This window comes from Microcaecilia unicolor, chromosome 11 (genome assembly GCF_901765095.1).
Source record: "Microcaecilia unicolor chromosome 11, aMicUni1.1, whole genome shotgun sequence".
Taxonomy (NCBI): Eukaryota; Metazoa; Chordata; class Amphibia; order Gymnophiona; family Siphonopidae; genus Microcaecilia; species Microcaecilia unicolor.
The window spans coordinates 175435805-175451638 of NC_044041.1; the positions used below are offsets into that span (position 1 = coordinate 175435805).

Consider the following 15834-nt stretch of genomic DNA (forward strand, 5'->3'; position numbering starts at 1 on the left):
ATTCTACATGTAGAAGTCAGCCCTTGTAGATCACCAATGTGGCCGCGCAGGCTTCTGCTTCTGTGAGTCTGACGTCCTGCACGTACGTGCAGGACGTCAGACTCACAGAAACAGAAGCCTGCGCAGCCTTCTACATGGAATGTTGCTAGTGGAATAGCAACATTCCATGTAGAATCTCCAATAGTAGCAACATTCCATGTAGAATCTCCAATGGTATCTATTTTACTGTCATAGTAATGCTTGAAGGTTTTCACTTATATACACTGTCAGCTAGCACATTTGCTTATTTCCGATCTGAGGAAGAAGGGCAACCTTCGAAAGCTAATCAAGAAATGTATTAAGTTATGTCCAATAAAAAAGGCATCATCTTATTTTCTTTTCCATGTTTTATTTTGTTTGATTTCTATAGATTCTACATGTAGAAGTCAGCCCTTGTAGATCACCAATGTGGCCGCGCAGGCTTCTGCTTCTGTGAGTCTGACGTCCTGCACGTACGTGCAGGACGTCAGACTCACAGAAACAGAAGCCTGCGCAGCCTTCTACATGGAATGTTGCTAGTGGAATAGCAACATTCCATGTAGAATCTCCAATAGTAGCAACATTCCATGTAGAATCTCCAATGGTATCTATTTTACTGTCATAGTAATGCTTGAAGGTTTTCACTTATATACACTGTCAGCTAGCACATTTGCTTATTTCCGATCTGAGGAAGAAGGGCAACCTTCAAAAGCTAATCAAGAAATGTATTAAGTTATGTCCAATAAAAAAGGTATCATCTTATTTTCTTTTCCATGTTTTATTTTGTTTGATTTCTATTGATAACCTTAAGAGTGGACTAACACGGCTACCACACTCCTCTACTTCATTGTCAAGAAATCGTTTTTTTTTTCCCTTCATGCCATCATTTTCATATATCTCTTAAAATTCCAATATATCATATAATTGATTGTTAGCCACATTGAATTGGATATATAAATTTGGATAATGTGGGATAAGTATCAAATAAACAAACATTCAACAGTATCTTCTCAGAAAAATACATCACTTAGCTCAATGAAGGTGGCAGTCCTGTTCAGTTCCACTTCTTTTCACACTGCTATCCATCAATCGGGAAGGACAATCACCTCACAACAGAAGACACCAGCAATATACAGACCCCGACAAAGGCCACATATTATGCAGAACTGAGTTACACAGAGGCGCTCAAGATGGTGACTATGATTTAAAAGAAAGGACCATAGTATGCTGATGGGGCTTTGAGGCTTTGTTTTTTGAGACAAGTTTTTGTTAAGAGAAAGACCTGCCCCTTGCAGTTCGTTTCAATTTCAAGTAGTAGCAAACAAGTTTTGGTGATTGGGGTACATTGCTAGAATTCTGCGCAGTATTTGCCCTTTTCCCAGCAGAATCTACCGTGGTAGTGGATGACTGGCTGGCCGGTTCCCACCCCCCTCCAACGCCCAAACCTTGGCAGGCCCTGCTCGGGCCTACCTTAACATGCCCTAGTGGTCTAATGGTCTCTTCAGGGACAGGAAAGAACCCCGCTCTTTCCTGTCTGGTGCCATTGCTTCTTCAAAATGGCCACCAAGATTTCAAGCGGTAATCTCGTGAGGCTGCTGCAGGAAGGCTCGGTGGCCATTTGGAACAAGTGGTGATATCGGCCCAGAGCAGCTGCAGTGGGCAGGAAAAAGTAGGGTTCTTTCCTTTCCCCAAAGAGGTAATCCCAATGCAGCTCCTCCTCATTGTAACTGACTGGTAAGTGTGGGTAAGTGCTATGTGTGGGTGCAGGGAGGGGGGCTGTAATATTGTTTACATTATGACAAACTTGCAGAATTTGCAAATTTTGTGCACATAATTTTGAATTTTTTGGCGCACAATTCTGGCAGGTACAACATATAACTTAGATTGTGAGCCCAATAGAGACGAGTAGCCATTCTGGGTTAGACCAATGGTCCATCTAGCCCAGTATCCTGTTTCCAAACAGTGGCCAAGCCAGGTCACAACTCCCTGGCAGAAACACAATTAGTAGCAACATCCCATGCTACCAATCCAGAGGATAAGCAATTGCTTTCCCCATGTCTGTCTCAATAGCAGGAACTTGTCCAAACCTTTTTCACACCCAGGATGCGCCAACCGCTGTTACTACATCCTCTGGTAGAGGAGTGTGGAAGATCTGAGGAAGAAGGGCAACCTTCGAAAGCTAATCAAGAAATGTATTATGTCCAATAAAAAAAAGATATCTTATTTTCTTTTCCATGTTTTATTTTGTTTGATTTCTATTGATATACATCCTCTGGCAAAGAGTTCCAGAGCTTAACTATCCGTTAAGTGAAAAAAATATTTCCTCCTATTTGTTTTAAAAGTATTTCTATGTAACTTCCTTGAGTGTGCCCCTAGTCTTTGTACTTTTGGAATGGGAAAAAAAATCCATTTACTTCTACTCATTCTACACCACTCAGGATTTTGTAGACCTCAAATCATATCGCCCCTCATCCGTCTCTTTTCCAAGCTGAAGAGCCCTAACCTCTTTAGACTTTCATCATATGAGAGGAGTTCCATCCCGTTTATCACTTTGGTCGTTCTTCTTTGAACCTTTTCTAATTCCGCTCTTTTTTGAGATACAGCAACCAGAACTGAATGCAAAACTCAAAGGTGTGGTAGCACCATGGACCAATACAGAGGCAATATAGTATTTTCAGTCTTATTCACCATCCCTTTCCCAATATTTCCTAGCATACTGTTTGCTTTTTTGGCTGCCGCTGCACACTGAGAAGATTCCAGCGTATTATCTACAATGACACCCAGATCTTTTTCTTTGAGCACTAACCCCCAAGGTGGACCCTAGCATCAGGTAACTATGATTCAGATTATTTTTTCCAATGTGCATCACCTTGCATTTGTCCACATTAAATTTCATCTGCCATTTAGATGCCCACTCTTCCAATTTCCTAAAGTTTTCCTGCACATTTTTAACAACCTTTTGAATAGTTTTGTATCACCTGCAAATGTAATCACCTCACTCGTCATTCTGATTTCCATATCATTTATAAATATGTTAAATAGCACCGGTACCAGTACTGATCCCTGCGGCACTCCACTGATCACCCTCCTCCATTGCGAGAAGTGACCATTTAACCCTATCCTCTGTTTTCTGTCCAATAACCAATTCCTAATCCACAGAACCTTGCCTCCTATCCCATGACTAATTTCCTCAGGAGTCTCTCATGAGGAACTTTATCAAAAGCTTTCTAAAAATCTGCATACACTACATCAACCAGCTCACCTTTATCCACGTTTATTCATGCCTTCAAAGAAATGAAGCAAATTGGTGAGGCAAGACTTCCCTTGGCTGAACCCATGCTGACTCTGCCCAATTAAACCATGATTTGTCCATGCATTCCATAATTTTATTCTTTCTAATAGCTCCACCATTTTGCCCGGCACTGATGTCGGGCTTACCGGTCTGTAATTTCCCGCATCACCCCTGGAACCCTTTTTAAAAATCAGCGTCACACTGGCCACCCTCTAATCTTCAAGTATTATGGACTATTTTAACAACGGGTTATATACAGTGGGGGAAATAAGTATTTGATCCCTTGCTGATTTTGTAAGTTTGCCCACTGACAAAGACATGAGCAGCCCATAATTGAAGGGTAGGTTATTGGTAACAGTGAGAGATAGCACATCACAAATTAAATCCGGAAAATCACATTGTGGAAAGTATATGAATTTATTTGCATTCTGCAGAGGGAAATAAGTATTTAATCCCTCTGGCAAACAAGACCTAATACTTGGTGGCAAAACCCTTGTTGGCAAGCACAGCGGTCAGACGTCTTCTGTAGTTGATGATGAGGTTTGCACACATGTCAGGAGGAATTTTGGTCCACTCCTCTTTGCAGATCATCTCTAAATCATTAAGAGTTCTGGGCTGTCGCTTGGCAACTCGCAGCTTCAGCTCCCTCCATAAGTTTTCAATGGGATTAAGGTCTGGTGACTGGCTAGGCCACTCCATGACCCTAATGTGCTTCTTCCTGAGCCACTCCTTTGTTGCCTTGGCTGTATGTTTTGGGTCATTGTCGTGCTGGAAGACCCAGCCACGACCCATTTTTAAGGCCCTGGCGGAGGGAAGGAGGTTGTCACTCAGAATTGTACGGTACATGGCCCCATCCATTCTCCCATTGATGCGGTGAAGTAGTCCTGTGCCCTTAGCAGAGAAACACCCCCAAAACATAACATTTCCACCTCCATGCTTGACAGTGGGGACGGTGTTCTTTGGGTCATAGGCAGCATTTCTCTTCTTCCAAACACGGCGAGTTGAGTTCATGCCAAAGAGCTCAATTTTTGTCTCATCTGACCACAGCACCTTCTCCCAATCACTCTCGGCATCATCCAGGTGTTCACTGGCAAACTTCAGACGGGCCGTCACATGTGCCTTCCGGAGCAGGGGGACCTTGCGGGCACTGCAGGATTGCAATCCGTTATGTCGTAATGTGTTACCAATGGTTTTCGTGGTGACAGTGGTCCCAGCTGCCTTGAGATCATTGACAAGTTCCCCCCTTGTAGTTGTAGGCTGATTTCTAACCTTCCTCATGATCAAGGATACCCCACGAGGTGAGATTTTGCGTGGAGCCCCAGATCTTTGTCGATTGACAGTCATTTTGTACTTCTTCCATTTTCTTACTATGGCACCAACAGTTGTCTCCTTCTCGCCCAGCGTCTTACTGATGGTTTTGTAGCCCATTCCAGCCTTGTGCAGGTGTATGATCTTGTCCCTGACATCCTTAGACAGCTCCTTGCTCTTGGCCATTTTGTAGAGGTTAGAGTCTGACTGATTCACTGAGTCTGTGGACAGGTGTCTTTCATACAGGTGACCATTGCCGACAGCTGTCTGTCATGCAGGTAACGAGTTGATTTGGAGCATCTACCTGGTCTGTAGGGGCCAGATCTCTTACTGGTTGGTGGGGGATCAAATACTTATTTCCCTCTGCAGAATGCAAATAAATTCATATACTTTCCACAATGTGATTTTCCGGATTTAATTTGTGATGTGCTATCTCTCACTGTTACCAATAACCTACCCTTCAATTATGGGCTGCTCATGTCTTTGTCAGTGGGCAAACTTACAAAATCAGCAAGGGATCAAATACTTATTTCCCCCACTGTATTACTAACAGCAGATCAGCAATTTCATGCCTGAGTTCTTCAAGTACTCTTGGATATATGCCATCTGGTCCAGGTGATTTACTACTCTTTTATTTGTCAATTTGGCTCAATACATCTTCCAGGTTCACCGAGATTTCTTCCAGTTCCTCCGCATCATATCTCTTGAAAACCATTTCTGGTACACGCAGATCTCTTACATCATCTTCCGTAAAGATGGAAGCAAAGAATTTATTCAGTTTCTCCGCTCTGGCCTTCTCCTCCCTGAGCGATCCTTTTGCTCCTTTGTGATTAACAACCCATGGATTCCCCGCAGGCTTTCTGCTTCTGACGTTGTTACTGTGAGAGTTTTAGCCTCTGCAGCAAGTTTCTCTTCATATTCTTTTTTTTTAGCTTTCTTTATTAATGTTTTGCACCTGACGTGCCAGTGCTTATGTTGCCTCTTAATTTCTTCATTTGGGTTTTTTTTCCTTTCCTTGAAGGACAATCTTTTAGCTGCAATAGCCTCTTTTACTTCACCTTTACCATGCTGGTTGTGATTTTCTCTTCTTTCCACCTTTGCAAATACATGGAATGCATCTGGTCTGGACTTCCAAGATGGTATTTTTGAATAACATCCAAACCTGATTTAGTGTCCTAACCTTAGCAGCTGATCCTTTTAGTTTCTTTTTAACCATTTTCCTCATTTTATTATAGTCGCCCTTTCAAAAATGAAATGCCGCTACAGTAGATTTACTTTGTAGGTTCATCCCAGACAGTGCAAAGTATTTGTAATAGAAACCGTATAGTCGCCTCAGGGATCACTTGCGGTACATCAAGTGCTGAAAATAAATAAGTAAAATATAAAATAAAATATATTGCTTGCTCCCCTTATTATCAATTCCTAGTGGAACTGAACAGCCATCCTGGTTTTTTTTTTCAGGTGACCTATTAAACAGGAATTTGGATTTAAATTAAGCAGGATGCTTAAGGAACAACCCAACCAGATGCTTATGGAAAATAACTACATGCCTTCACCATTTGTGGAGCATCATGGGGCAGTATGACTATCACCCATCAGAGTGAGAAGAAATCACAATTAAGTAAAAGTTAGGCACAGAGGAGACCATATTATAGTCACTGACACAGCCAGAAATGATAAATAAAGGACACAGATATAAAGCAACTTGCCCAATCATACTGAAATCTGTGGCAGAGCCAGGACTGGAACCTTGAATCTCTTATCCTCACCAGTCACTCACCTCTCTGGTATACCAATCCCAGTCTTCTTCATATTATCTCTATGGTTCAGTTACAGTAATTCTAAAGCCCATTTGAAAGCCACCCAGTTTTCACAAGCTGCTGCTGGCTTATTCCGACTAAAACAAGAGTTTCTGATTACCTCAAGCTAATTTGCAAAAGACAATTTTGGCACATCATGTGCTTAAATCACATGGTATGAAAATTTGAAAAGGGGTTCGTAATCTTCTTAGAAACTAGGGCTTTCACACCTGTCTTGACACTTACTCCTTTGGAGGGAGGATTTTGGAATCTGGCTGCAGGATCAGGTCTATTCTTAGTGGCTTCTGCTTACCCTTGTTTAGCTTCAAATCTGAAAGAGAAGACAACTTACTGAAATCAGAATATTTAAAAATAGAGAAAAAGATGGCATATACACCCCGCTTCTATACAGCGCGCCCAGCGGTCCACGCTGAAATCCAAGCATATTCTTTTTTTTTTTAAATCTTTTATCAATTTCAAATTTTTTCACAAGCATTTACATCTTGAATAAGTAAAGTAGTACATATTAATAATATAACCATAATTAATAAAGCAAAAATTATATCACTTGCATTAGACCACCAAAAAGTGGGGGATTAAGAAGTTACTCAGGAGATGAGATTCAAATTAAGAAAAAAACAGTACAACATAACAGAAAGGCCTAGCCTAATTTGAACCAATTATTACATTATATCTCTTTCGATCTATTACTTGAGGCAAATTATACCTGTTGGTCACAACATGTATTAAATTATCTTTTTCTGAGCGATAAACTGTTTTAAATGTTCAAGATTTAAGAAAACATATTTAACACCAAGGTATTTGATGTTGCATTTACATGGGTACAATAGTTCTGATACGTTAAGGTCATTTCCCTCATGTTGAATATCACATTCTTTTTCTTTCACCTTTTTCACTGGAAGATAATATATTTTGTTCAGCGGAGGTAAATTATCTTCAGAAAATTTCAAATTTTCTATAAGATATCTTTTGAAAATTTCATGCGGTGGGTAGATTGGAGTCTTAGGGAAATTCAAGAAACGTAGGTTTAATTTCCTATTAAAATTCTCAAAGTGTTCCAACCTCCCATGTATCAAAGTATTATCTTGTATTAATTTTACAGTAGTTTCCTTCAACTTGGTATTTTCTTCAAATAGATGATTTATCTTATCTGCAACATCATTTTTCATAGTAGTAAAAGAAGTAGTCAAAGTCTGAACATTTACTACTAAAGATTCTATCTTACTTGTTGATGCCAAAACAGTCTGGAGCGTCCCCCATATTACCTCAAGTGTTACCGGTGCAATTTGAGCCTCCGATAGTAGAAGGACCTCGGGAGAGGTTTCAGCTATAGGGCCCAGATGAGATACCAGTCCTCCACTTTCGTGGGTTCGTGATTCAACTCTAGATCTGGTCTCTGCCGGCTGCGGCGGAGGAGAACGCGTTGGGGGGGGGGGGGACAACGATATGTCCTGTCCCTGGAGTACGGCTTCTCCTTGCGCTCGTTGCTCAGCGGGAACTCCCAACGCCTGACTGGTTCTCGCGAGATAACCCTCGATTGTTTGCTGGGTTGGTGTCGATGTAAGAACCGGCTGGGCTCCTGTTCTAATAAAAGCCTTTCTCTTGGTATGAGGCATCGTGGCAAACCAGTAAGAAGAAAAACATTGTTTTAAACAACTGTAGAAACAGTTGAGAAAGTTTTAACTTCAGCAGAGGTTCCTCGAGGTTATTCGCGGTAGAATGTTGCGGCCGCCATCTTGCTCCGCCCCCCGTACCAACTACTCACAAATCCAAGCATGTTCTGTAACAACGTGCGTAGCTTAATTGGCTTAACAAGCCAATCAGCATTGTTAACAGAACTTAAGCAATGAGCACTAATTAGAATTTAGCGCACAATTCCCTAAATGTATTCTGTAATGCACTGCGCCTAAATTTTAATGTTTATAGGCAAAAAAGAGCGTGATTATGAGCAAGAAAATGGGCATTTTGTGGATGTTCCAAAACTTATGCACATTATTATAGAATATGGCCCCCTGCGTCTAAATCTACGCCACATTTTCACTGGTGTAAATGGAGGCATGTAGTTTTAGGCACCAGGATATCAACTCAGCATACTCTATATACAGCGCCAAAATCTAGGTGACGTTTACAGAATACGCTTAGTCGGAAATGTTTACCGTGCGGATTTTCTATCACCATATATAGAATCTGGTCCATAAGGTCTACAAAGCTCATCAAGTCTGAATCATGGTTTCCATACCTGGTAGAGTGCCACAGTCCCAACTGATCTGACTCTCCCTTCACTTTTGCCTGGTGCTTATCCCAGTCTTTGATTTCTTGAATTTGTTTACTGTTTTTGCCTCTACTATTCTTTTTCTGATTTTCCTCCTGAATTAGAACTCTTGGGAGTTTCATATTGTGACCACCTCACCGTAGAGCATTCTTTCCCCTGAAAAATGATTTGCTTCCTATCTGTTTTTACCTGTTAGGTATCTGAATGTATCATATCCCCCTGCCCCTCTTCTCCTTAACACGTGTCTAAGTCTCAACTCATATGGCTTTTAGGACAGACTGACCCACACACACAAGCTTGGCAACCTCTTTACACAGCTTCTTCCCTGACTCTATGCTGAGGTATAATCTCCAGACCTGGATACAAATACTCTAGATGATGCATCTATATAAATCAATGAGACCTCATCATTTCTTTTTTTTCCTGGTTACACCACTTTGAAGCATCCCTCTGGCTGTGGCCACTGCATTATTACAGTGGTTTGCAATTTCAGATTGTGACGCACACTGAACAGGAAAGACCTCAAGGTGATTTCTGAACTCATATACCAAGTGTGCAATGGTTCCCTTACATTTGCATGAATCTGCAAATTTGATGCGCTGACCCTTAGTCATCAAGCTATTTCTTGTGCTTAAGATGGTTCCTCATTGCTCCTACATCAACCCACAAATACAAGAATCCTAAAATGTTTTCCAGGCAGTAGAACCACTTAAACACCTCCCACCAGAACAGAATGGATTAATTGCAAGCTCCATACACAGTCAGAAATAAACTGGAAAAGAGCATGAGGTCCAGCAAGTCACTTCTTCTAGACACCTAGTAGGTTCCTGTATGCCAAAGGGACGCAAATGGGGAGAAAAGGGGAAGGAAGGGGTTAAGCAATGTGATGTACTAGGAGACTGCTCAATGTTCCTGAACTTCAAACTGCATTACAATTCACTCCAAATTAATACACACCTTTTTCCTCATTCCTTGTGTCCACAAAGAAGAGGCTGTCATCAGACTTCTCAGCCACAAGCCCTCTGGAAATGGAAAAAAAACCCAAAATGGTAATCAACTCCCAGTATAAATCAGACACATCAGCTGAAGTCATACTTTAACAGGACCAAGTACCTCAACAATGCAAGGAGCTAATTTGTTGTCGACAGAATACGGTTTGATGACAGAAAACACCCTGCTTTTGTCAACCACTGATCAGTGTGCAGCGGTGGCTAACAAAGCAAATAGAATGTTAGGTATTATTAGGAAAGGGAAAAAAAATATGAGGATGTTATCATGCCTTCGTATTGCTCCATGGCGTGACTGCACCTCAAATACTGTGTGCAATTTTGGTAACCACATCTCAAAAAAGATATAATGGACTAAGAAAAGGTAGAGAGAAGGGTGACACAAATGATAGAGGGGATGGGATGACTTCCCTATGAGGAAAGGCTAAAGTAGCTAGGGATTTCCTGCTTGGCGAAGAGACATCTGAAGGGACATACTAGGACTAGGGGGCACACAATGAAGCTATTAAGTAGTAAATCTAAAAGGGAAAGGGAAATGGGCCTTTGAGGTTTTTACAACTACATCCAAAGCGGTTTACATATATTCAGGTACTTATTTTGTACCAGGGGCAATGGAGGGTTAAGTGACTTGCCCAGAGTCACAAGGAGCTGCAGTGGGAATTGAACTCAGTTCCCCAGGGTCAAAGTCCACTGCCACTAACCACTAGGCTACTCCTCCACTCCACAAACAAATCAGAAAATATTTCTTCACGCAACATGTAATTAAACTCTTTAATTTGTTGCCAGAGAATGTGGTAACAGAAGTTAGCTTAGCAGGGTTTAAAAAAGATTTGGATAACTTTCTAAAATAGAGTCCATAAGCCATTATTAAGATGGGGAAAATCCACTGCTTATTCTAGGATAAGCAGCATAAAATCTAGTTTATTGTTCTGGGATCTTGTCAGGTACTTGTGACCTGGATTGGCCACTGTTGGAAACAGGATACTGGGCTTGATGGACCTTCTGAGACAGACCGAAGGTCCATCAAGCCCATCCTGTTTCCCACAGTGGTCAATCCATGTCACAAGTACCTGGCAAGATCCCAAAACAGAAATAGATTTTATGCTGCTTATCCTAGAAAAAGCAGTGGATTTTTTCCAAGTCCATCTTAATAATGGACTATTATTTTCTTTTAGAAAGCTAGCCAAACCTTTTTTTAGACCCTGCTAAGCTAACTGCTTTTACCACATTCCAGAGATTAATTACACATTTGAGTGTAGAAATATTTACTCCAATGTGTTTTAAATTTACTACTTAGTAGCTTCTTTGTGTGTCCCCTAGTCCTAGTATTTTTGGAACGAACAAGTGATTCACATCCACCTATTCCACTCCACTAAGTATTTTATATATCTATCATATCTCCCCTCAGCCATCTCTTCTCCATGCTAAAGAGCCCTAGCTGCTTTAGCCTTTCCTCATAGAGAAGCCATCCTATTACTTTTATTATTTCCGTCGCCCTTCTCTGTACCTTTTATAATTCCACTATATATTTTTTTGAGATGGGGGGGGGGGGGGGGCAGAATTATACGCAGTATTCGAAGTGTGGTCGCACCATGAAGAGATACAAAGGTATTACAACATTCTCAGTTTTGTTTCCCATTCCTTTCCTAATAAATCCTACCATTCTATTTGCTTTCTTAGCCACTGCTGCATATTAGAAGGTTTCAAGGTATCATCAACGATGACACCTAGACCCTTTTCTTGGGCAGCAACTCCTAATGTGGAACCTTGCATCATATAACTATGGTTTGGGTTCCTCTTTCCCACATGCATCACTTTGCACTTGCTCACATTAAAAGTCATCTGTCATTTGGATGCCCAGTCTCGTAAGGTCCTCTTGCAATTTTTTTCACAATCCTCTTGTGATTTAAGCAACTGTGAATAACTTTGTGTCATCAGCAAATTTAATTACCTCACTAGTTATTCCCATTTCTAGATATTTTTTAAACCATCTTTATTGAGGTTAACAATACAATAATACAAAATCATATAGAGCCAAATTGTACTCATTATTAACATGTTATGTATGCATATGACAAAGAACAATATGCTTCAACTATGATGCATAAAACAACAAATGTGCAGATGAGAGGAAATATTCCAATGGTACACTGGAGATTGCCAAGTGTTTAAATAATGACCAAATTTAAGACATTTCTGCTTACATTTACAAATTGTGGAAATGAACTTTAGAGGACTGTCTTCATATTTTCTAAATACAGTATTCCACCGAGAAAAAATAAGACGTTAGAATTATTTTTCCAATGTTAAATAACCAATTTTAGAGCTAACGAGATAAGAAAATAAAACGAGAGGCTTTTTCCATCTTCGAGAGAATAAGCCGTTACAACAGATTTCCAAATAACGTGTTTAAAAGCCAAGGGGTCTGTAAACTCACCCCATGCCTGGAACAATCTTCCTTTACCCATATGCCATGCCCCCTCCCTACCCATCTTCAAATCTCTGCTTAAAACTTACCTCTTCAATGCTGCCTTTGGCGCCTAACCGCTCGAGATATATAGAATGCCCCAATCTATCCACCCTATCTGATTAACTGTTCACTCGTCCTCTAGATTGTTCACTTGTCTTTAGATTGTAAGCTCTTTGAGCAGGGACTGTCCTTCTATGTTTAAATTGTACAGCGCTGCGTAACCCTAGTAGCGCTTTAGAAATGCTAGTTAGTAGTAGTAGTAAACTCTATAATTTCCAGTATTTTGGACCAAATATCAATCCAAAAGGGTGTTTACATCATTGCACGCAAACAATATATGTTTAAATGATCTTTTTTTGTTTGGAACAGGAGCAACACAAATCGGCTGGAGAAAAGCTCACTTTCCCTCTCTAGATAAATGCACACTAGCATGGGGTGGTCAGAAATCCAGGCCTATCCTTACATCTCGCCTGGAAAGAGGTAATTTATCATCTCTGCTAGTAGTATCTGAATCCCTGTACTAATGAGCGGTGGAATTAATGATCTCAGTCTCTCCCTTATAAGTCGGGAGGCTTCATCGGGCCGGGGTCTAGTAATCCCAGAGACCTCTTCCCCCACTCACCCGGCCGTACGCTCTTGCAGCCGTACATCCTCCAAAAACTCCTCCACATCCTGCGCCTGACAATGGCGCTTCCAGGTTTTCTTCTTATTCCTGTTCAGCCGCTTTCGCCGACCACCAATACGAGGAGGCAACGAACCGGACTCAAGGCCCAGGAAAGAGGCCGTATGGTCAGCACACGCACTGGGCGCCGCCATTTTGCAAAAAGGAAAACTAAAGGGCCCAGCAGGGCGTGGGACAGGGCATATGAAGGAAGAGGAGGGCTTTAGACCGGAAACGCATCGACTATACTGCTACTACTACTATTTAACATTTCTATAGCGCTACACAAGGCATACGCATCACTAAAGGGAAAGCGCAGAGCGGAAATCAGCCCACTATAGTCCTCGGCAAGGCGGGCCCCAAGCCGGTGCTTCTTGGCGGGAACAAACTTCCTCGGGCCGGCAGATCTCGTTCAGCTGAAACCTCCATCTTACTAAAGGGAAAGGGCGGGCCGGAAATCAACCTGTGATAGTAGTAGCCATCTTACTAAAGGGAAAGGGCGGGCGTGACATTCAGTTCAAGGAGGTTGGATAAAAGCTGGAGCGGGATGACGTCAAAAAGCTGAAGCCAATTAGGGTTATTTGTGTTTCCCCTCCGCCGCGCAACGTCATCGCCATACACTCAGCAAACAAACCTGCTGCTTCTGGCTCTCCTAATAATAGAAGACTGCCATTTATTCTGGTAGGACTGTATCATAGTAACATACATAGTAGATGACGGCAGAAAAAAAAAAACCTGCACGGTCCATCCAGTCTGCCCAACAAGATCCTCACTATAAACAACCTGACTCTCTCCCCCTTTTTTTTTCTCTTCTTCTTCCTCTAAATAATCAATAAAGGAAGAACGTGAAGGGATAGATGGGTTCGCTTAAGACTGGTATCGGATTCCTTTGTTGAACTAGGTTATTGTTAACTTCTAAGCAGTTTAACCAATATTATTGGCTTAAAGGGGGGGTTCGGAGGGGGGGAAGAAATTATGAAAACTTGACGACAGACTTTATCATTTTGAATTTCGGGTATAAGATTTGATAATCTGACTTTTGTATATCAAGATTTACAGTTATATATGTTTTATGTTCGGTCAGCAGTAAACGATATTAAATAAATTTAGATGGTAAGCCCTCTGGACAGTGGCGTAGCCAAGGGTGGGCCTGGGTAGGCCAGGCCCACCCACTTTGGGCTCAGGCCCACCCAGTAGCAGCACACCTATGCTGATTCCCTAGCCCCACCAGCTGAAAACTCCCAACTGTCCCTCTTGCATACCTTGTAAATAGCAGATGGCATGCAGGTGAGACAAGGAGAGACTAAATCACCTGTGGGACATGGAGGGGTTCTTCTGCCCACCCATCTTGAGTCCAGGCCCACCCAAAGTTGGGTGTCTGGCTATGCCCCTGCCTCTGGAGACATTAAAATACCTACTATATATCAATGTATTGTAATGTAACTTGCCTTGAACCACTGACAAAGGCATGAGCTAAGTCCAAATCCAAACTATCCCCCTTCCCCTGCAAGTGCCCCATCACTCCACAGATTGCCTTCACCCATAAAAACTGCTCCACATATGCACATACATGCAGAAGGGTTGGAAAGATTTCCATGAGCCATGCTGTGCATGCTTTCCCCCACTTTCACTGGACTAATGGGATACAAACAATTTTAAATGTTTTTGAGTGCTATCTATCACATTCCCTTCCTTGTGTGAGAACAGAATGAGCACAAGATGGCAATTGCCAGAAAATACAAGTGAATCAGAATAGTGGAGGAAGCAAAGGCAATCAGTTGGGGTGATAAGGTAGCAGTGGGAATATTTTTAACTGTGAGTTAAAAAAAAACCCCAAAACAAAACTCTACTTCCTTCTATAATCTGTTCCCAAGCATCAAATGTGTTCTGTTGCTGGATAATTCTGAATTTCTCTTTTTAGTATCCTTTGCTTATCCTGTGCTTTCTTGAGTGTTACTATTTTAGTCTGTATCCCCTCATAAAGACTTCTCAGAATGAGAAAGCCAGGAATGTCTAAACAAAAATCACAAAGGAAAAACTGTCCTCCCAAATACTTTCCTGGATCAGTGCAGGATAGGAGAGGTTTAGGAGGGAGGTGGGAGGTGGGAGGGAGGAGGGAGGTGTCACTGGGCTGTGCAAAGGTTTTGGGTGTGGTTCAGACTAGGGAAGTCTGATATTAAATCAGGCAGTAGAGAGAGAGAGAGAGATGGTAGCCTTGTTGAAATTGCTCTGACTACCTAGGTGAACATAGAGTTACCATAAAAAAAAAGAGGACGGAAAAAATAAAAATGGTTGCTACCTTTGCTAAGGAAATATTTAATCATAGTTAATGAACACACATCAAGCAATGGCAGCAATAGACAATCTACATTCAAAAACTTCCGGATTTAAGCCTGATTGAGTCTGAGCCCAAGCATACTTACTACTACTACTACTACTATTACTACTACTACTTAACATTTCTAGAGCGCTACTAGGGTTACGCAGCGCTGTACAAAATAAACAAGAAGGACAGTCCCTGCTCAAAGGAGCTTACAATCTAAATAATGAAATGTCAAGTTGGGGCAGTGTAGATTTCCTGGGTAGAGGTGTAGAGGTTAGGTGCCGAAGGCGACATTGAAGAGGTGGGCTTTGAGCAGAGATTTGAAGATGGGCAGGGAGGGGGCCTGGTGTATGGGCTCGGGGAGTTTGTTCCACACTTGGGGTGAGGTGAGGCAGAAAGGGCGGAGCCTAGAGTTGGCGGTGGTGGAGAAGGGTACTGAGAGGAGGGATTTGTCTTGAGAGCGGAGGTTACGGGTAGGAACGTAAGGGGAGATGAGGGTTGAGAGGTAAGGAGGGGCTGCAGATCGAGTACATTTGTAGGTTAGTAGCAGAAGCTTGAATTGAATGTGGTACCTGATTGGAAGCCAATGAAGTGACATGAGGAGAGGTGATATGAGTGGATCGGTTCAGGCGGAAGATAAGACGTGCAGCAGAGTTCTGAACG

General features: G+C 41.8%; 1 protein-coding gene across 1 annotated transcript in view; it reads right to left on the reverse strand.

Moving 5' to 3' along the window:
• Positions 1-13043, reverse strand: part of NOP53 (NOP53 ribosome biogenesis factor) — a 36865-nt gene extending 23822 nt beyond the window's left edge. Inside the window, exons 1-3 of the mRNA XM_030219091.1 lie at positions 12810-13043; positions 9668-9732; positions 6664-6748 (exon numbers count right to left, since the gene is read on the reverse strand). Of these exons, the coding sequence (XP_030074951.1) occupies positions 6664-6748; positions 9668-9732; positions 12810-13003 (344 nt within the window). The 5' untranslated portion in view covers positions 13004-13043. The remainder of the gene's footprint in view (positions 1-6663; positions 6749-9667; positions 9733-12809) is intronic.
• Positions 13044-15834: the final 2791 nt, after the last annotated feature.